The sequence below is a fragment of the Pararge aegeria genome, chromosome 1 (assembly GCF_905163445.1).
Source record: "Pararge aegeria chromosome 1, ilParAegt1.1, whole genome shotgun sequence".
Taxonomy (NCBI): Eukaryota; Metazoa; Arthropoda; class Insecta; order Lepidoptera; family Nymphalidae; genus Pararge; species Pararge aegeria.
In genome coordinates, this window is record NC_053180.1 from 9,723,516 (window position 1) to 9,747,654 (window position 24,139).

The 24,139-nt window shown below is 34.1% G+C and overlaps 1 protein-coding gene across 2 annotated transcripts; it reads right to left on the reverse strand.

Moving 5' to 3' along the window:
- Positions 1-1,575: 1,575 nt before the first annotated feature.
- On the reverse strand, positions 1,576-24,139 carry LOC120624005 (CCAAT/enhancer-binding protein-like). 2 transcript variants are annotated; one of them, XM_039890310.1, is made up of 2 exons: positions 22,906-24,137; positions 1,576-2,407 (listed from the first exon to the last, which is right to left on the reverse strand). In XM_039890310.1, the coding sequence occupies exon 1, from the start codon at positions 23,746-23,748 to the stop codon at positions 22,912-22,914; it is 837 nt and encodes a 278-aa protein (XP_039746244.1). In that variant the 5' UTR covers positions 23,749-24,137; the 3' UTR covers positions 1,576-2,407; positions 22,906-22,911. The 2 variants fall into 2 exon arrangements, with proteins under 2 accessions (XP_039746244.1, XP_039746251.1); XM_039890317.1 differs by lacking the exon at positions 1,576-2,407 and adding an exon at positions 21,142-21,188 and having other exon boundaries at positions 22,906-24,139.

The following is a 24,139-nucleotide window of genomic DNA, read 5'->3' on the forward strand; positions in this document are numbered from 1 at the left end:
AGAAAGATTAAGTAGCACCATTCGGAAAAATAGAATAGACTTTTTTTTATATAAAAGTTAAATATAAATTAGAATAAAAAATTAACAATACTAAAAATTAAATAAAAAAGGAAATTTAGGTAAAGTATAGAATTTGAAACTAGGTTTCTATTGGCCTTCCACGACAGGGCTAGCAGAGACGAAAGACAAGACAGCGTATAAAGTCAAACTAGTATATTTTCATTCCATATAAAAAACTACTAGTTTTAGTCTCGAAGCATATAAAGGAAACTAATAATATAAAATACTGAATAAAACCAATCAAAATAGTATAATTTGCCGTGTCTCATGTCTGCGCTCGCCTTGATATCTCTTTTTGTGTGACTTAAAATTTATTGAATTTTCTTCTACACTTATTTTTTTATGTATTTTGTAGTAGAAAATATATTTTTCTGTTACAGATTTCCTTAACTATAAATAATATAGCTTTATAATATAGCTTTATTATAACGGGACGGAGTATCAGTGTTAACATATATTATATCTATTTTAATATATAATTACATCTACAAACCAATGAAATAACTTAAGCATATTTGTTAATATATTATTGATGTCAGCGAATTCCGTTAATACGAGTACGTTAGCTAGTGACATATTTTACAAAAATATTGATTTATTTATTTTATCTTTTACAATATATACTTACTACGCCACGAAAGTTGTAGTAAAACATTAAGTAATAATATAACAAATATTATATTTTCCTACTACATATATATAAATACCTCTAAACAGTGTTATTGCCATTGGTATGTAAACGCCTATTACTTAGTCATCTTTTAATGCAGGATCTGTATGGTAACTATATGTTTCGAGACCCGTTTTTCTATGACTGCCAACTCTAATATACTAAATATGACGCTATCTATAATTATCATAGAAAAATAAAAACATATTTCACTAGAGTCAGCAATCTAGTTTTTTTTAAGGTATTATAAAAATAAACCATTTTAGCAGCCTTTAAACCCGTGCGCGTGCCATTCACAAATAAGTAGCAAAAAAAAACTTTTTTGTAACATAAATAAACTCCTTGTACTTCCCAACCGGCAGTGCCCATAAAGACTGTGTTTTTATAAACTTAGACCTACATTAACATCGAAAATTAAAGGTACTTTTTAGGAATAAACATTTTAGAAATCAACAAAAAAAAAATATTATTTCATAATATCCCATCTGATACTTTATCAGCTCAATTGTAAGCTTTACTTTTATGTACATTCATTTTTTTATAATATCTATAAAGTCACGTAATGTAACTTAATTAATTCAGAATTTTTTCATAAACATAAAAACGAAATAAAAGCCAATAGTTAATAGTACGAAATAATGCTGAAGTTAAAAAAAAATGTAACTGACTAACGTATGTTACACTTTTTTTTTTTATTACAATAAAATATATCACCCTTTTCATTGTTATTTCAGTCTAATAAGACTTCAGCAGAATAAAATTAAAACAGTAAATTTTGGAAAACATGTGAAGACAAAGTATTTTTTTTTCATACACACAATTCAATTTATTTATTATTAATTATATACAACCAATTTACAAATTAATTACATTAATAAACTAATTATTCTATATTTTACAATAAAAGACGCTTCTAGGTAAGTTGATAATGTAAAAGAACTTTGTTATGAAGGTAATAGTTTCAGTAGGTTTTTTCTGTAATTTTCATAATTTCTATATAAATTAAACACTTAGCCTTTGTTTTATAGAATTTGAGCGGATCTAGCGACACCTATTCATATACATAAATATTATTTAAATAGAAAAAATCATTATACTTCAACTGAGTTCATGATTGTAACGACAGATTAAAACTATTTAACTAAAAAAATTAAATATTTTCGAGACTTCTCATGGCAGTGCTGGTTTATCACTATGGCCTAGGTAGTATTTAATATTCAAAAATAATAACATTTGTTGAAAACAGTCATTAATTAACCAGAAAACAATTACTATGAAATCTAAATACGAAATTACGAACATTTCATTAATACCTTTCATATTAGCGTAATAAAAAAGAGTTTTTGTTTTTTGATCGGAACACCGGTCGCTGATTAATTAGACTTTTGTTTTCGTGGCTGTGTGTTATCTTATGATTGAACAGATTTTTGAAAAAAAGGCTACCGTATTTGAGATCACAACTTTGTAGACGATTTTCGTTTTATCTGCCAATACAAACTAAAGAATAAAAGGCTCCACTATCCATGTATATGTATATAAAAGTAAGTAAACTGTAAAAATCACAAAGTAATAATTTTGCTACCTAAGCTTAGTTTTGAAGAGGCGTCACTTATTTTAAGTCTTAATGCATGATATCACACGGAGTCCTTTTTATTAATAATTCAATTCTGCTCTGACCTGAAACAAAGAAAAAACTGGTTAAAATTTGGTACGTATAGACAAAATGATTAATTTAGAAGAAAAGGAATCTAAACTGTATCAGATTTAATAGCTTCGAAATGTGACGGAGCCGGTATTTTTTTATTAAAATACTAGCTGCTGCCCACGTTCTTCGTCCGCGTATATTCGGTTTTTACAAAACCATAGAAACCATTTGTTATCCTGCTATAAAAATAGCCTCCGTCTCTCGCCGACCGTTACTCTCCGTCCTTTCAACTAACTCTATGTCAAAAGTCAAGTTCATTGATTGCTCAGTTAAAGCATGAAGGAAGAACCAACAAACAAACAGCGAACACTTTCGCATTTATAATATTAGTAAGGATGTACGAAAAAAAACAGAAACTTTATATTTCAATTCAAATATTATGCGAAATAAACGTTTGCTATGTCATTGTAGTTTTTAAAGCATATTTATATTATTAGAAATGATTAGACATGTCACGATCGTAACATATCGAGAAAATTTAAAATAATATAATTTTTAAAAGGCAAATATATTTTTATTTAATAAAGTGCTTTAAAATATAAATATCACCCACAATAAACTATTTAAAACTTAATAAAATCTAAAACGTCCTCGAAACCACCGCATCGAGGCACAGTTCCTAAGATGCTGGCAACATTGCCCCTTTGGATGGCCAAACTAATTCGTTGGCCAAGGTTCGCTCTAGGATCACCGGTAGACTCGATAACCAAAAAAGGCAAATTACTACTTTATTAGTGTCGAAAATTCAAGTAATTGAATTTATTCTACCAAGTCCTAAAGTACCTACTCAAACAAATATAGTCAAAAAATAATAAAAGAAGGAAAAATATGCACTATCGAACCATTCTTGTATCCACAATCAAACTTCTTAGCAGTTGTTCATTTAAATGGCAGAGTTCTTCTCTGTATATTTCTCGTATGACCTGTATATATGTTAACCTGATGATAGTAAACATCCTTTGTTCATACCAATCAAGGAAGCAAAAATGCATTTTAGAGGAACTATCACATACTGTTTACAACTAGCAAGTTTATAATGAGCATTGCAGCAGTTTTCTGTACGTTTCACGGTTAACCTGTATTAATTGACCGTACGAATCTTTGCATTTAACCAAAATCTGTGTCAGCACACTTAAGACAAGTTATATAACCGCGGAAGCTCTACGACCGACTTTCACGGGTTACGTAAGGCCGAATCGACTTGCGTAACAGTCCCACAGACCTAATGTCCTACTGAGTTACATCATATTTATTATATTTTTTTTCGGTTTGAAGTTGAATGTTATTAGAAAGTGGGACGTGCGAAATGGCAGTTACCTACTGCGTTCTAGCTAGCTGTCGCAATGGCATATGGAGCAACGACAGAGCCGATTACGGCCAGACTTTTTGTGGTTTTTTCCTCAAACCAAGTTGTTGTGTTGAGTTATTTCGTTTCCAATACTGAGATTTAATAAAAATAAATAGGAATTAAACTGATCCATTAATTTAAAGTCACTCAACGAGCTATGGAAAGGACTATGTTGAGAGTTTCCTTGAAGGATAGAATTAGAAACGAGGATATCCGCAGGAGAACCACTGACATAGCAATGGGCAGGCCATGCTTGTCTAAAGTTGGGCCTACGAACAAGAATGTTCTAGAGTCGAGACCACGAAAAGCAATCGAAGTGTGGGACGCTCTCCAGCTACACGGATCGACAACATAAAGAGAGTGACGGGTTGATGAGGAAAGCCGGGTGTGGTGGTGCATTTTGGGAAAGATCTATCTTCAGCAGTGGGCATCCGCAGGCCGAAATGATGATGTTGATGAGGAATTTACAAGTAGGTCAACCATTTTAATTTTAAGTCTCCAATAAAATAAAATAAAACAAAAACTAAGTAATCTCTCAACTCTCTAAGGTCTTAATAGTTCTGTTTTTAAATGCTTTATCTATACTATTATTACAAAGTTGGCACAGTTTGTTTGAATAATATAAAGTTGAAGAGTACGTATGTATGTTTGAAACACGTTAGTAGACTTAAACCCATTCTATATGAAAGCATCATCTTTAGGTTATTATTGTCCTACTAATCGGCATAGGCCTCCTGTTTCATTGAAAATAATGGTCTGTAATGATGATTTCCACCACAACAATCTAAGAACAAAGAAATGTAGGCAAAGGCGAAGAAATATAAAACAGTATAATAAATATTTAGCATTGTTCACACTGCCCAGAAAAGCCAAACTAAAATTTAAACGACAGATCCTAAATACTCTACCGCATCGCGTCTATGCGTTGTCATAAAAAAATCACAGTTGAGGTCAACGAACCAATCCCGAAACACTGCAAGGGCAATGCACTCCATGCACTACAATCACCCGTGCTTTGATAACATTTTTATGGTAAAATAGTTTATATCAGTTATCGGTTTAGGCGGAAGCTGTAAAAATGGGAGAAGGTTAATTTGTTTAAGAAAATTCAGCCAGAATACACTATTTAGAAATAGTTTTGTTTTAGATCTAGACTGATAGTTTTCGTTAACTGTATTACTCCTAGAAAAGGTGATAATATTTATTAAAAAAAAAACTAAAATAATCTTTGTACCTATATAAAACTAAATTAAATCTAAAATGTCTTCGAAACCACCGCAACGTAGCATGTCTGAGACGCCAGCAGCATTATCCCTTTGAATGGCCTCATTCTTTGGCCAAGGTAATTGCCAGCTCTTGGATTTTCATCTCCTTTCATTGTATAAATATTTTTTAAATGAATATGCTACAAAATTAAAATAACCCACTGTTGCGATATATTTCGTTCTGATCAACAAAAAAACCTACATATTGTTATTATTAGTAGCAATGGTTTTTCTAATAAAAATAGGTAAGCAACGTGCTTGGCATATATTGCTTGTGACGTTATTATTGCAAACTAACAAAGAAGCATTTCAAAAATTAATGTTCAAATAAACATAGCATAAAATCATTGTCAAAACATGCTTTACCTGAATAGATATATTTGTGAATAAAAATATTGAGATTACAAGATTCTGAATAGTAAAAAAAGTAGAGAACTATAAGAATGTTAATCTTACTAAAAAAATACAATTAGAATTATTATAGTTAACACGGACGTCACAAATGAACAACACAATGACGGCCAAACCAACGTGTTACACATGTGACGTAACGAATCTTAAATGTGGGTTAAATTAATAAAAAACATGGCCACGCCCGCACACGCACACTAGCATGCAGTGAAAGTGCCTTCGACGATATTATTGTCATTCAGTGCTAGTACGCCGCAACGCGCGGACGTGTGAAACGTCACACTACATATGAGACACGGTTTAAAGATGACTGCGATTCTAGACAAGCTAATCTTCTTTTTGTTCTGACGAAATCTAGATTTATCACTTACCAGTAACATCATCAAGATAACTAAGTACCATACTTCTTAGCATAGCTCATCGATAGATCATGACTTAAAACATTTTGTGTTTGCTCCTCGAGTGACAAAATATCATCTTAACTCATACAAACGACCAATGATTTCACATTCAAACCCCGGTCATCCCGGGGTTAGAATGCCAATCTATTTGCTTACGGTAATTGCATGCAATACGCAAAGCGCTCCTAACGGTTACGCAGAGAAGTAGAATCGCTGCAAATTGCACCTACTCGTACATTTCGATAGGTATCAAAACCTGCGAAAACGTATTTACTAGCGGCTACGACGACGATCAAAATAACTCTACGTAGCGTGCTCGTAGTGTTTAGCAATTTACTTCAAAGCCTACAAGGGAGTATTTCTTTACTACATTCAGTACAGCAAAAAGTTGAAAATAGCCGAAAATTATTCTTTTAATGCATATATATATATGTTATCAATTCATAAAAAAGTGTATCCTCGGTTTTCCCACCACACAACAGTTTAGACATTGTTTTATCTTGATTGTGCTATCTCGAGGACTGGGAATAGTATATTTTTTACTCGTATTTTCATTAGTAAAGTTTAACAAAAAACTTGTGTACAGTAAAAACTATAAGCGTTATTGCGTATAACTGGATTACACAATAATTAGAAACGAATTAATATGTTTATCTGCCACTATCTACGACGAGACAGTACGCCTACGATCCTACGATGCGTAGTTTTCAATTATCTTAGCGTTATTAGGACACGTAGGGGTTTTTTGAATAAATACATAAATGATTAACTTTAAAGCTCTTTTTAGTCAAATGGTTAGTCAGTCTGTATTTAATATCTCGCCCATAAGTCTTAATGTGAAGGCAAACCATGGACTTAATCATAAAGCTAAGAGACATTTAGCAGGCCATGCTCAGCATCTTTAGCCAAATCAATGAATCCCATTAGCATATATCCGACTAGCATATGCCATATGTTCATTTCTTCTATATATTATACAACTAAGATCGTTAAAGCAGAATCGGTAGAAGTTGTCCGGCTATACTCTACATCTATGTTATCCAATTCTTGAATTTATTGCAAACCTAAAAGAATTATATTATGAATGAATTAATATTCGTTTATTGCACATCACAAAAAGTACATAAAAAAGAAAAATAAAATAAAACAGCATATACAAATTGGCGGCCTTATCGCTCCATATCGATTTCTTCCAGGCAACCAATGGCGAATAAAAATAAATACAAGAAATACGAGTACGTAGATGGTGAATATATACATATATCCGTAGAAAAATATTTCATTACTTAAAAAAATATATATATTATTAATACAATAATTATACTTGTAAATTGTAAATTGATGACATAGTTCAACGAATTATGAAACTGAATAGGAAACTAGCTTAGAGAAACAAATATTGGTGTCCCAAACGCTGACATATGGTCCCGCCTCAACTCACACCAGACAGCGCAATATCGAACACTTAATTTTCAATAATCTGATTAATTAGAACCTTCCTGCTATCAGATGCCCTATGAAATCCTATAGTAATGATTTTGAAAACAGTTGTAAGTCTTATAGAACAATACAAACTAGTGTGAGCAAGTACTACTAGGGAACAGTCTCGATGGGCTATCAATATATCAGGTATGTTTGTTTGTTTGTCAGATAACGCATATGTGTGTCACTGCTATCGGCATGCCCTAAATAGTGCCACTCGACATTGTAGTTTTTAACTATTTACTAGCTATAGTTAAAATACTACAGTTAATTTGTTATTTGCGCAATACTTTTGATGAATGACCAGATAATAATGTCTGGTTTATTTTTGTCAGAAATTTTAAAAATGAATGAATGAATGAATTGTTATATTTAGACAACTTAAATAACGTTAAATCATCATCATCGTCATCATAAGCCTATAAATATAGCAAATAATGCCAATATAGCCTCTAGTCTCATTGGTCTAGACCTTCATGTTGATTTAGCCCAGCTTCTACTTTTAAAACTATACCATGAACACAACTAGTGTCTATTCCTGGGCACAGGTCTTCTGTTTCTTAGGGTAGGGTGATATAGCATAAACCCTCACTGTTCCAATGTGGTTAGTAGGTACACAGTATAAAAAGTGGTTTTGTTAGTAATCAACATTGACAGCCGCGTTAAATTATCCGATCAACAGTGACTCTATGCAATACAAATATAACTAAAACATTAATTTCTGCAACTGACTGCAATTCTTTTAATTTAACCACCGTTGCATCGCGCCGCTGACACTCAGTATAGGATGATTCTCATGCACCAGTATTAATGTATGATGTATGTAAAATTGGCAGACCCAGGATACAATACTTTGGCGCAGGGAGCATATAACCTAAAGACGACTCGCCTTGTTCAGGTTCCACATTCATGAGGCTGTCTTTCTCCTACGTTATCACTTTTAAGCCACATAAAAAGTTATTTGAAATTATGATCCTCAAACAACATGATGTCGTAGTTTTTTAGAAAAATAGCTGCAAACATACTCATAAACACAAAGAAATCCACACCTCTCCCGCGTAATGCATGTAAAACCATCAAGGCTAAGACGAAAAAAATTCAAGTTCAAATATTAAAGTTCCCATTCATTCATTTTCATTCCCATAAAACACCAATAACGTAAAAACGTGACTCGAAATTTTACAGTAAAAAGAAACTTTTGCGAAACACCCTCGAAGGAAACTCGAGAAATGTAGAGTTAATTAAAACGCATTTCGTAATAAAATTGGTCATATTTTTATGTAATTAAAAAGGCCCGTCTATACTAGCCGCTCCCCGCGACTTCACCTGCGGCCGGAACTATTTATTTTACCGCGATAAAACGTATCTTTTGGCCGACTCCAGGATGCTAACTACATCTTTGCAAATTAACACCAAGATTGTTAACCTTCAAGCCATGCGTTAGTAACAAATGCTATTTTCTGAGCCTCGCAGATAAACTTTACTACCAGCTTTTCAATGATATGCCAAATGCATTAAATAAATACAAGATCAGGACAACGGCTAAGCCGAATATATGTGGCAAACAAACAACCTAATAATATACCGTCATATTAGTAGAATTTTACTGAACACTTGAACCTGTTTAGGGTAAACTAATTTCTTTAAAACATGAATCACGGGTTCTTCCACGTGGCACATCTTAACGCAATCAACGTGTGAATTCAAAGAAGTGGTAAAGTAAAAGTTTTGTTGTTTCAAAGTTTTAAATGTTTTCGTTCCCAACTTTGCAACAACGTGCAAGTGACTAAAATTGGTAAAGAGTTCTTTTACTAAACAATATTATGAAATAATCGGGTAGAAATTGAGTTACAACACTGCGTTATACATATATTTATCTACCTCATAGGACTAACATGGCGTGATAAGCCCGCCAACCGGCATAAGTGCAGCGAGGTGGGTCCATGGTTGTCTTTCGTATTTACATTTACAGAGGGGGTAGGCTGAGGGTTATGATGCTAAGTCAAATGTTGGTAAATGAACTGTTCTCAATTCAAAAATGTCGTATGTGACATTATGGCCAATCTAATAGGTTAAGTTAAAGACTTCGTCGACACTGATATAAAATGAAAGACAGTAAATGTTATATATGCGAAAGGGTGTGTTTGTTTGTATGTTCCGCTAAACCACTGCAACAATATTGAAGATTTTGCACTTAATTGGTTTGCTTCGATAGATGGAAAAAATCTCATGTAATAAACCGTGGGGATCGTTTCCGCAAGATTTTATAAATCATCTTGGTACCATCTTTGTAGGGCTTAATAGTAAAACCTAAACTGAGAAAATTTTGGATAGACTGTTGGAGACAGTCTTACAATACAGAGACATAGAATATCGAATACGTTTCATTCCGGTAAAATAAACGGTTTCGATGTGATGGAAAAAAATTAAAACTAACGCTGACGATTCCGCGGGCAAAACCTAGTAATTTATTTATGAAAAAGAGTATATACTTATTAGAATCCTTACTCAGCCATTATTGCATGCAGTGCATTGTGACCAAAAACAGAGAACACGTCTAACATCAACCGGGGGAATGTTGCTAGCTCAAAAACTTTTCCCATTCTCATCATTTCATGGTTTAGAACATTAGAGGTAAAATATTTACTGTCAAATCCTAAATGAATGAAGTGACTAACCGCCTTTTCGAGAAACACTAATAAAATGGAGTGGTTTTTGATGCTTCAATATTAGTCGTGTTCACGGATTCTGTATGTTCTTAATTCTGTACTTAGAAGGGTGTATATTAACGCTTAGTCGGATTTAGTTTCAATTTAGTGGAAAGTGTATGGTGGTGGTATTAAGTGGTACAGTGATGCATAGTTGACGGCCGAGTGGCGCAGTGGGCAGCGACCCTGCTTTCTGAGTCCAAGGTCGTGGGTTCGATTCCCACAACTGGAAAATGTTTGTGTGATGAACATGAATGTTTTTCAGTGTCTGGGTGTTTATCTGTATATTATAAGTATTTATGTGTATTATATTCATAAAAAAATATTCATCAGCTATCTCAGTACCCATAACACAAGCTACGCTTACTTTGGGGCTAGATGGCGATGTGTGTATTGTCGTAGTATATTTATTTATTTATTTTTATAGCGAAACGTTTTTAATCTTCTAGGAAACGAGGACTTAGTTTGACTAGATATGGACAAAATGTGCCTTAAGATTATTAACTTAGACCTAAGACTCTAAATCTAAATCTATGGGATCTGTAATGAGATTAGTGTTCCTCCAATTATTCTAGTTTTATATTCGAGATCAATCAAGTATCAGTCGTTAGCGAAACGCATTTTTTCTCGCATCGTACGTTCTATGGGAATATTGAGAATGGAGGCTCACATGACATTTTTTGTAGGTGCCTACACCGTGCAACCGTGATTTAATACGATTTTCTATTAGCATTAAAAAGATTTTTGGAACGAAGTTTTTGACTATTAATTATTGTTACACAACAATAAGCTTGGATATTACGTAGTTTGCGTATAATCTATGATTTTGATATCACATCTATTATTTAGATGGCCGACTGGCGCAGTGGGCAGTGACCCTGCTTTCTGAGCCCAAGGCCGTGGGTTCGATTCCCACAACTGGAAAATGTTTGTGTGATGAAAATGATTGTTTTTCAGTGTCTGGGTGTTTATCTGTATATTTTAATATTTATATGTATTATATTCATAAAAAGATTCAACAACTATCTTAGTGAGTGATGGCGATGTGTGTATTGTTGTAGTATATTTATTTATTTATTTATTTATCTATCAATTTGAATGTAGGTAGTTGTTGAGAATTTTAGTACCAAGTATATTGTTATTTTAATGGAACCGACTTGGAAGTACCAATGATGTCTCTACAGCATCGTAGGTTTACTAGCTATCTTACAGCTGTTTGAAATAAAAATTAAATAAATTTTAAGTGTGAATAATGTGTTTGCCTTCGGAAGCAGCGTTTATATAGGGTAAAAAAGTTTTACGTTTATTTTTGCGTAGGTGATAGGTTATGTTTTAGTTATTGTATTTTTTTTATTTACTCATTGCATATGTTTACAAAGTTGTGTTAGCCAGAACAACAAAAAAATAGTACCTTACGTTAGCAATAAGAACTTATTATATATAAGTATTGTTTAAAATTTGTTACATTTTATTGACAAAATAAAGAAATGTATAAATAGATATAGGTACACCTGATATTCTTATTGTAAAAATCTAAACTCAACTAACCTGAATTTTGAGGATAAATTTTACAGTTCTTGTATGAAGAGGTGTTGTATTTTAAGTCATAAAATTATTTTCGTAGTCAGTTATGATTTGACCATGTGGAACTTATAAGCAAAAGTTTAAATTGAAGCCAATTTAATTGGAAATTATAGGTTTTCGTTTCATAAAGCTATATCATTATTCACCGCAGTACATTTTGCTGCAGGCATTTGTTTGTACTAATTCTAAATAATTGGCTATAATAGATCTCACGAAGTTTTAAGATCCGTTAGTGTTAATAGGATGACTTTGACTAGCTAAATCTATACAAGTTGAATGTAATGTACAAGCCGTTTATGGGTCAAAACACCTTAGTGTGCCAAATAAACTGAAGTAAAAAAATGCGACTTATGAAGGGCAGAGATTACTTCCATCGCATCGCTTAAAACAGTTTTAAATTATTCGTTTTTGGAATTGTTGAAGCTTGGTTTCAGAATTATAATCCATATTTTCAGGACACCGAGGTATGCCATATAGACTTTTTAAGGGTTTCGCACTCAAAGGGTAAAACGGGATCCCATTAAGACTTTGCTGCTTGTCCGTCTGCATGTCTGTCTGTCCGTCTGTCACCGGGCTGTATCTCATGAACCGTGATAGTAAGACAGTTGAAATTTTCACATATGTTGTATTTCTGTTGCTATAAGAACACCTACTAAAACAGAATAAAATAAATATTTAAGGGAGCTCCCATACAGGCGTTAATAGATAATAAATAAATAAATATACTACGACAATGCACACATCGCCGTCTAGCCCCAAAGTAAGCGTACCTTGTGATATGGGATAGCTGATGAACATTTTTATTAAGATAATACACATAAATACTTATAATATTCTGTATATTAGGAACATCCAAATACTGAAAACATTCATGTTCATCACACATACATTTTTCAGTTGTGGGAATGGAACCCACGGCCGTGGACTCAGAAAGTAAGGTCGCTGCCCTTTGCGCCAGTCGGCCATTAAATACGGAACGGATATACATAATGGTACGGAACCCTTCGTGCGCGATTCCGACTCGCACTTGGGCGGTTTTTTAAAAATTACCTACTGTTAAATGTTATGTTATCAAATCACCAACAAGTGGTATATAGACCTACAAGTGGCGGTATATAGACCTACAAGTGGCGGTATAACCACTTCGAATTGGCTAGACTGAATAAATGGCACAGACCGGTGTAGGGCAGCAGCGACGCCGGTGCGATCAGTCTAGCCCTGCGATGATCAGTCTAGACTCCCTACAAAAGACCTATGTCCAGCAGGACGTCTATCGGTATGATATGATGATGATGATGATGAAATTGAAGATATGGAAAATATATTTATTGATTGGCTATGTATTTATTCATTTAGCCGTATTGCATTTTCTACGAATAAGCGGTTTAAATTATTGATATTATCTAAAAATTAATAAGTTACAAGTCATTGTCCTGATTCTCCAACCATGTTACGGTCCGAGCAGGGAGATCAAAAAGGTCGTTGGGCAATCCCTGGTATGAAAAGATGGGGACGCATTGGCTATGTATGCGTGTAACGGGAATGAATGTGATGTCATTACGATTGCTTCCTGACCAACCCGCCTGCCCAGCCCAGCGTGGGAAGGAAAAGACTCCCTACAAAAGACCTATGTCCAACAGTGGACTATCGGTTGATATGATGACGATGATGAAATTGATGATATGGAAAATATATTTATTGAATCGCTATATATATATACGGTTATATTTATGCGTGCAACGGGAATGCTCGTGATGTCATTTCGATTGCTTCCTGATACAACATATTATGTAAAAAGCGCTCATTCACGACAATTATTTAATGCCGTTTGAATCACAACTGATAAGGGCAGGAAGGGCTGATATTAATGCCAATGATGAGAACTTTATGAATTTTTCAAATTAAAATTGTACATTGTGTAATCTTATCGAGATTTTATTATCCGTTAGCTAAAAGTAGCCTTAAAAATTAAATTATTTGTAAGTTTGTAATGTAGAACGTTATACAGACGCATCCTCAGATATATGACATATATTCATGAATACCTATTACCGAATGCAGGTTATTGGTATTTTCATTTAGTTAATACGTCAACCGTACCTAGTGCTGGATTTAGGGCGAATTTGATGAGAAAAAATTAAAACTGTGCATTATCACAGAGGATAAATTGCTGTATGCTGTATACCTGGTAAAAACAGTTATTTAAAAAAATGGAGTCTCTAAAATAGCAACATCTCACTGACCATGATTATTACCTTAATAACGAAACAATGATTTGGTTCGTTCAAAACAACTCTAGGAGTGGTTAAACTTAAAGGATTTTAACTTTGGCACCTTAAACATCCCTTTTCAATTTGCCTAAAATTAAAAAAATAACTAAGTAACAAAAAGAACAGGTCGCAACTACAAAGGGCACCTGGAATTACATAACGCGTTTCTCCGATTTCCCTCCCAAACTTTCCAACTCCTGCGCGTATTATGCAATAGTGAACCAAATATAATTAAGGCTGCTTTTCCAGAAGTGCGAAGCTATGTAGCTTAGGTGTACGATATCCACCAATAAGGATTTATTGATTTTATAGCTTAGCTTAACTTAGAAGCTTCACTAGTAGAGCTGCGTAAATAAGATGGGAGCAAGCAGTGGCGTGCATAGAGTATGACATGGTATGCAAATAATATAAAATGAAGAAAATCTCCAGTACGACTTATAAAAAACTTAAGGAAATGCATTGTAACAGTTATAAAAAGCCTACCGTTAAGTATTTATGGAGATTTTGCTTCATTTTTTATCATCTGCATACCCTATACACACCCTCTATGCACGTCACTGGGAGCAAGTATGTGAGCAATGGAAGCGCTTAACTACTAAGCTCCAACTAGGAAAAAAAGCTCTCTTAGTTTCGTAGCCAACCTTTGACTTCAATCTCTGTTTAACAACATTGCACAACTCTTGGTACCCTTGCCTTAACTGCGTGTCAACCCAGTATTTCTCCCAACACGTGGAAATTATTATACTGCAGAAGTAAAATAATAAAATAAACTACATCAAACCACGTTTGGTATAACGATTCAGGCTTCGTGATTTCCATGACACGGAAATGTACTGGTTGTTACTGAGAATTTCTCGACAGAAAACCAAATATTTTGCTTTCCCAACCTAGTATCAAGTTTTGGTTCTCGAATATTCCTAGTCAAACAATTACTGGACCAACGAAGCTTGAAAATGAATGAAGCTATTTTTATCTATGTTGCATTAAAGGTAAAATATTTATAAAACAATAACAAGACTACTTCGCTCAGACGTCTGACACAGATATATATATTGCGACACTAAGCGTCTGGCACTTCGCACGCTATGCGTTACAAATGTTTCCTCTCTTGCTAATAACTTAAGATAGATGCCCCAAAGTTTATAGAAAAAATAAATAAAAAAAGGACGGCCAATAGAAGTGAAAACTAAACGTATGAACACAGTATGCATATATGTTCATACGTACGCTAATGGAGCGTTCTGTGTTGATGAAGCGAGTTCTATGTTTTTTTTTAAACCAATAAGTACTAACCACTAGACCAACGAGGCAGTTATCATGCCCATTTGTAATTCGAACAACGTTTAGTGACTTAACTATATCTCTCCCGCATAATGCTGTCCAAAACACAAAAGGCATATTTAAACGAAAAAAAGTGAAAGCCGGGCACACACCCACCCGCACGCACACACTAACACGTGAATCACCGCTTCATGTACACATCCTCGTGAGAACACTAAAAATTACGGTTTGAGTCTTTGAAGGAAAATTCGATGTGCCCGAAATCCTTTAAAACCTAGTGTTTTAAAGGATTTCGGGCACATCCAATATTCCATAATATTGTCTGTCTATAAAGTTAACTGATTACTACTGTCATTTATATTACTTTTACGTGTTTATTTTAAAGTTGTCACAATAAGCAACTTCAAGAAAAGCCTTTACGCATAAATTACCAGTTAATATGAATTATACTCTGTTCTACAAATTTAGAAATGAAGTGTGTGCACTTCATACACGCACCAAAGCACTGCCTAACCTTAATGTTTTTGTAACTCGTTGCAGGGTTGAACAAAGATTTTCCGTTTTATTTTCATGCTACCCTACTTAATTTATTAACAATTCTTCCTGGGCTGCGTGATTTTTTCGTTTTATTTAAAAAAAAAAAAAATCTTTTTTAGATAGTTGGCTATCTAGGGCTTTTTGAATCATTATCATCATCATTCACGGAATATTAATGTCCAATTGCTGGTCAAAGGCCTAGGAGAGGCGGAATTAAAGTATTAGCCCACCACGCTGCTCCAATATGGGTAGGCGGGCTATAACGATTGTTATTACGTGTTAGTGAAAATTATGAATATTTGTATCTAAGCTACGGTACGATTTTGTAATAATTTACCTCCCGCTTATTTGTTTACAAAATCACTTATATCACTTAAATTTTTTAAATTTAATTTATTTCTTAAAAACTTTTAAAAATTTTATCAGTAAATGAGACGACAATTATCCATTATGCCTGTTTTATATAATGACAAAAGATAATAGTCAACATTTTAGTCCTTTCAAACACTTTAGCCCTACAACCTCTTAATGAGCAAGGTTTTTATCATTTTAATTCATTTTTAATTCAATCGAACTAATGTTAATGAATATGGTTTGTCCGAATATGGACCGAATTAGAATTTTTATTACACCTGACTTTCTGGTTTTGTTTATCGTTAAAATGTCCATCGTTGAGTAGGAACTTTCTCCTATAGGCTTATAAGTATATCGGATTAGTTCATACTTAATAGGATAGTATATAATAGAATAAGAATTATAAAAAAACTAAACGAGCTTCCATATGCTATGTAGGTATGTAATACTATAGTAGTTGAAAAAATATACTGTTTTCTATTGAAACTGTTGCAGAAATATATCTGAATTATCATCTGTTTCGTCTGGTTCTAACTATTGACTACAGGCGATTGCAGGCGCGACGACTGAAATAATAACAGTTAGACGTTTCAAATAAGACCAAATAACCAAGGAGTTTTCACTCCATATTTCCTTCAAATAATATTCACGATACAACTTTTTGAATCCGTTTGAAAATAAACTTAACTACTAATATTTTTCGGGCTCTGCTAACTGATGGTATTTATAATATATTTATAGTTTTAAGAGGACAAAAGAAAGAGCCAATCATAAAACCTTGTATTATTGTTCCTTAAGCAAACGTGAAATAGTTAAAATCAACAATTCAATCGAAAGATTGTAAGTAGGACATGCGGCGAAATTTCGAATGTTTGGAAGTGAAATAAAGCCTTAACGTCAGGCCGTTAAAGTTCATATTTATACGTTCCATTCGCAGCGAAAATGAAAGTTATGAACCACGTTTTGCACAAACGATTTGAATACGAGTTCTCGATTCTGTTCGCGTTCTTTTTTCAAATATTGGTGTAGGTCCGTTTTCGTGCAGTGTTTATTTGCAAGATTTTTATTATGACCACAGATTATCGCAATCCTTGTTGTAATTTAAAAAGGTTTATTTCCTTTTGGCTCGTACGCGTGTATACGCTGACCTCTTATAATAACACATACCACAGATGGCAGTTATAATTTTGTCCCCATTTGAAACGCCTAATGTGACCTACGACTGTCTTTGGATCTGATATAATAGTGTTTTCTGTAATTCAAATTATAGTTCCTTTGAAAAAGTATTCACATTTTCAAAACTTACAGCCAATATTATGTCAATCAACTGGAGCCAAATAAATAGTGCGAACAAAAAATATGAAAAAACATTCATCAAGAGGCTGCAACTTGAATAAGGCCCCTCTTTAAGTTATTTTAAAATATGCGCAACTTTGAGTACTTTACACTAAATCAACTTTATAAAGAAATAATTTTCAATGAATGCTAAGATTTCACAAAAATATAAGCAAAAGGTTAGCATTCGCATTGAAACAGCGTGGTGGGTTTTAGCTCTAAGTCCCATAGATCTTCTCTATGGAACCTATGCCCAGCAGTGCGACAGCAAAAGTAAAAATACGACAAGGGCCTTCCCAACGATGCTAAAATAATTTATAATCGTTCTCAGAATTGTGAATAAGTATTTGAAATAATTTTACTTAATAATTAATAATATGAAGTCAAAATAGTAAAATAGGGACATATTATCAGTAGTTGAGAGATAATGCATACCTACGCGTAGCATAACTAAACATACGCAGCACTGAAAAAAAATAATAGATAAACTATTCGTATTTAGAATAAAGCTTGATTGCATATTCACATCCAAGTTCATCGCAGTGATCAGGCAATCAGATCTATGTAGAGATTATCCTATCACCGTTCAATGCTGGACTTATGCCCGTTTTAACGACGAGCAAGGCAAGCGTGTAAGTGTGTAATGTCTAATCAAAGGAGATTCTTAGACATACATTTACGTTACACCAATCGATTTTTACCAGGCAACTCATATAACGTAACTGGTATTTTACATCTGTATTATCATACTTTTCATTTTTCTTACGTATTCAAGATTATTAAAATCAAAACTGCTATATATATTTATCTATCTGTCAAGTGTCAGTTTACAAGTTCCCTAAACATTGAGCACCGCCGAATCGGAGGCGTAACTTAAGTTGGCGCCTAACGTCGTCGCCAACTTCTAGGAGTCGGTAAAAATATTTTTTTTTGGCATCAACCAAACTATTGGAAATCTGATTTTAGCGTTTCCTAGGTTTAAATGTCCGTTTTAATGAAACTTAATCACCACGTTGGTGATCAAAGTAGATGGTAGTAGAAGAACTTAGGAGTATGTAGAGGTAAAATAAATTAAGAGCTTCATTACATTGTAACTGTACTGTGCGATTTATTACGGAAAAAATACATACGCCTTATTAAATTTCAAAAAATCTATAGATAGCCAGTGCCATTCGGAATGATTTAAGAATCACAACGATACCACAAACATCATACAAATTATCTGTTCAGCCATTTTGAAGGTATAGTAGTACAAAGAAACACACATAAATTCATCCATGAACCCTGAAATATCACACTTCTTTAATGGGCACCAGCAGCGTGCATTTCAAAGCACTGCCTATCCCGAAACTTTTATATCTCGTTAAGGTGGAGGATAATTTACATTTTATGCAATCTCCATACACCATGCCTGTCTTGGTCAAAAACCCACGCCACTTATGACCAGTCCTATGATAAAATAGACTGTTCGATTTCTAAAAACGCGTTACGCTAAATTTGATAAAAGTAAATGCATCAGAATTCATAGATTACGCATAGGCATAACAACATTCTAAAGACCTACCTAAATGTACGTGGAACTCAAAATATTAATATAACGGGCATGCGGTAAATTAAGAGTTATTCTGTCCAATCCCTTTTTTGTGGTGGCGAAATCGAGCATAAAGAGCAAAGTACTGGCTAAAGAAGTTTTATAAATACAGCAAAAATAAGAAATCGCTAGCTAAGAAAAGAAATTTCATCCATTGGCCAATTGTGTAAGCGGTAGAAAGGGTTAAGGCCAAAATTTACACAATTAAAAATGTATTCTAAAGCTGCACGTGTTTAAAAACTGGTTTTAAGTACTTTATACACTTCTATTGATTTACCTTGAAGCGCAATCAATCTAAAGACTTCGTTTTGAAAAATATTATTTACGAATAATATTTTAGTATAACTGAAGGACATAATATTTTGTTGAATTTACTAAGCGATACCAATACGATACCCACTCCTGGATCCTTCCTATAATTACATTTTATTATTGCCATAGAGCTGTAGAAGCGACTCCATATCGGGAATTGTAACGTTTGTAGATGGGGTGTCACGTTGCACAGATTACAGCACAAGCAAGATATAGGGGGCACAAGACCATTTCTATACTTTAACCAAATTCGAAAAAGAATAAATGTAAAATAAACCAAATTCGGGTAATCGAAACTATCATGTAAAACTTCTTACAAAAAACTTAACTTCTTTCACCAGAATCCTTCCCAAAAATTAGATTTTATGGTATCAAAAAAAACAAAATTAGAAGAATGTCCAGGTAAACGTCATAATTTAGCTAAACTAGACTATCTATCCATCTTAATAAGGTATTATCAAATGAGCAGATCATTACTGATGGCACTGATGGCACTGATGGCACGATTATATACATTTACATATATGCTGTACATTTTTTATATAAAATTTAACTATTAACTTTTTTATTGCAGTGTTACTTTGTGTGGTACTTTTCCCACTGTTTTATGAATTTTGATTTTATTATTAGCACAAATTTAACTAAAATTACCTCTTTTTGCGCCTATTGAAGTAGACTACTGAATAAGTTCAAAACGATAAATTACATAAATTCATGTAAATAAGGATTTTAATTGTATTTAATTTTTGATGAGTTTTATACTCAACTTTAAAACAAACTTGTAATCTTGTCTGACAATAAAATATTACAGATATCCGCCTGCCGTCAATCGGCAGGAAACACATTCTTTTCCCAATTTGACTCAAAATTTTGATGAACGAAAATTGATTTCTCGCATCTATTACTTCAATATCCTCATAACTGTTAGGAATCATCAATTACATGAATATGCCAGAAATATTCTGTAAAATTAACAAAGGCCCAACGTTCACTTTCTTTAGGTTCGCTATCTTAATTTTCATCACTTTCAAAGTATTTTTACGTTCCCTTCTTATATCATCAAACATGTGCATGGAAAATTCGAATGCAGCTGGATTCTTATAACCCTCGTTGAGGCCTCCGGATGACCCTTTAAAGAATTCGAGGCAGTAATATTACCATTACAAAACTATATTATATTAAGTTGCTACATATTACGTTTATCTTAATAAGGGTGAAGGTCGCGCCATGACCTTGCTAAAATAGTATATCATCTTTTAAGAAAAACTATGTGCCAATGACCTAATTAATGAGTGAAAATGAAATTATATAACTGAAATGACCATGCGATCTGATTGAATTTAAAATCAGAGTTCAGTTAGATTCTGACCTTCCTTATTGCACTTTCAGGTCAAGGTCATGGCATTAAGGTATTCTTGTTGGAATAAATAACCAAAAAAAGCTCGAACTCGTACAATATTCATCTATTCTCTTTTGCTAATGTGTATAACATGTATAACAGAACCAGGAATACAAGAATACCAAAATTATGTTCCTGGTTTCTTCCCCTTCAGGTCAAGGTCATTACACTAAGATGTTGTCTAATTAATATTTGGTAAAAAGATCAAATGTCTACAGTTCGTCATATAAGTGAACGTCAATAAATAAATTAACCCGCACGAGAAGATTTTGCAGACGAAAATGTTGTACTGAAAGTAGAAAAAAAGCGTACAAGGTGGATAGATGCCATCAGAGGAGTCGTTGGGAGCAGCTCGACAAACGTTGCAATATAAAAATTCTTACAATATGCCTATATCCAGCAGTGGGAATCCGTCGGTTGATATGATGATGGTGATAACTTGTACCTACCTAGGTCCACAAGTTCAGTAAACTTTCTGGAAAGCAAGAAGGCAATGCTTTAAATCAATATATGCTACAAATCTAAACTACAATTTATAAATTATAATAAGGTGAGTAACACTGCAAATTGTTTATATTATTAACACGTGATTCTGAAACACGTGATTAGAAGAAATATAACAAACGAGATGAAAATATAAGCCATACGCATCATAAAACCGATGCATAGTAACGATGGATTAAACTTATTTGTTCATGGATCAAGTTTACACCTTTTCTCTGATATAGTATGGGTTTAGAAGCCCCAGACAATTATTCCCTGTCTTAGCTTTTCAAATTCTCTTTCCAAATGTGGCCGGCTCAGAAAGATATTAGAAGATATTATATATGCAGATTTAAGGTATAACCTAATACCGTAATAAAGTATGCAGAATTAGATATAGAGCTAAGTCTGTAGGGTGTTCTTCGGGGCTTGACAATGAGACAGGTAGTTGATAAAAGAAGTCAATCACAATCAGATGCTGTACTTAAAGCTTTGGTTGTCATAGTCATTATCACTCTTCGTAAGAAGAAGGAGATACGTCTTTATGACGTAATAGCAATCTAGCTTCCGTTAATGATGATCCAGTTATAATAAATAGCTAAAGGTTCTTTACAAGTTACAGATTTAATTCACGGACAAATATAATAATATCAGAGTTTAGTCACCTGTGCAATGAATAACTGACGAAAAAAGAACGACGAATTTAGATCTTAGATATGGACATAAAGTCAAATTGAATTACTGCCAAGCAGCCCTGCATCTGACCTAGGTTGGACGATGAAAGAAGTGAGAAATATTAAATATTTTGTAAAGAGGTCTATTAGTACAAGTAATAGTATCTTTTTCTTCTTAACGAGAGACCATTATGGTCTGTCTTTTCTAAGGTAACAACAAAGCACTGATTCAAATAAAGAAAATCAAAAATATTAAGAAACATTAGTTTTATTAACGGCGTGGTCTCTACGTCAGAGATAACGTAAAACAATACTACTTTTTACGCTTCGTAATCGGTCAGTGATATCATTAGTCACCAAAGAGTAATTACGCAAACTAGCCTTTTTACGAGAACTGCTTAGAAATAATTAAATATGCTGTCATTTGTAATTATTTGCAATTAATTAATACAATAATTAGGTTGTAATATATACTTCGAAATGTTTTAAACTTTGCTTCTCATTATGTATAGCTAACTATTTTCGAGATAATCCAATTATATATACATTTGTAACAGAAGAGGGGATACCTACTAACAACAATGCATTCATAGTCCTACGACTGAGAATGTATGGCAAATCGAAAAATATCAATCAAAGATTCAAAAAAAATATTATTTTGAATATGATGTTTATAATTATTTCAGTTATTAATTAAATTTTAAACAATTTTGTATAAGTTAACGTTCTAACCACTTTTTGAACCGAAACTTGAATTTGATAACGCGGTAACTTCAATAAGTAATGTTGATCAATTTGATCTAATAAAACATCTACCTGTTAAAGAAAATACGCAACAAAAGTGGTGACTTGCATTTCAATGAAATAAACCTACAAGTGCAACACAACAATTTCAAACGTCACATTCAATAAACACATTGCATAACGAACCATAAAAATAAAACCCTTTTCCATGCTTTACGGCTTTCACACACATGCGTCCCACAAACACACCCGCATGTCACACACCCAAACGCATCAGTAGCACACACTCACCTACGGTCAGAGCGAATGATCCGGCCCATGAGGAGCTCCCAGTTGCAACATTGACCGGCACAACTCCGTAATCTCCGGATGATTCAAATTAATAAGATGCACATACATCTGTTTGTGTAAACTCAACTCCCCAGTTACAGCTTCGAGCCTCTTCAACAAAGCCTCTTTCTCCCTTATCAAAGTTTTCACTTTTTCCTCAACTTCCCTCGAGCGTACTTTAGCCTTTTCGCGCGATTTTCGAACGGCTATGTTATTGCGTTCCCGCCTCCTTCTGTATTCATCTGTTCCTTTGTCTATTGCCTTTCCAGAAGATCGCCTTGATGGCGGCTGTTTGTGTTTTAAGAGTGGAGGTAATAGAGGAGCACCTAGTGGAGGCAAGGGAGTAAATCCACCCCCGTAGGGACCACTTACACCCACTGGTGGATGCGCATTATATTGACCTGTATATTGCGCACATGTCACTGCTCGTCGAAAATCGTGTGGTTCAGGAGGCTCTTCCTTAATAGGAGGAGCTTGCTCATGAGAATTTGCTTGAACGGGTGCTACGTACGATGCTCCTGAATGAACTGGCTGAGGCATATACGCGAGGGTAGTTCTTGCAAACGGTCTCTGTTGTGGGGAGCGTCCACCAGGCAATATTTCCTGAAATAATGCCATCGTCTCCTCCCCTCGAAACTGGTCCTCGATGAGGTGTTGTAAATCCAAGCTGATTTCCTGGCCATTGAGCTCGTCTAAGTCCGGGGGCGGGAAAGGGGTTCGCTTGTCTTCTCCTGTTTTCTTCAGGTCGGGCTGCGGCGGCGGTTGAGGAGCCGCGGTTGCGTCGTACATTTGAGGGGATTCCATACCGCCAGGGCCGATCGGCCCAGCGGTTGCACTGCGAGTCTCCACTTCAGGGCACTAAGGGTCACTAGAGCACATGCACGGCGCGTGGCGTCACTCGCGAGGAACGAACACGTATAGTCGCTCCGACGAACGGGCGCGGACTGGCGGAGCGCGCGCGCAAGGCTGTCCGGAAGGAAGCTGCACTGAAAGTTCGCGAGTAAAAGTTTAAAGGTGCGCGCACAATGATTAGCTCGCTTGTTAGGTTAAGCGTGTTCTATATTCAATTTAAATCGATTATGTAAATGACATATAATATTTTTGTTTTGTACCGTTAATGGTGTTGCGTGTACGCTTTTTGATTTTGTTCTTAATAATTATCTACTTTTCAAATGTAAATGCAACTTTAATTGAT

Excerpts from the sequence above, each read along its gene's own strand:
- LOC120624005 (XM_039890310.1), bottom strand. The coding sequence starts at position 23,748 with ATGGAATCCCCTCAAATGTACGACGCAACCGCGGCTCCTCAACCGCCG.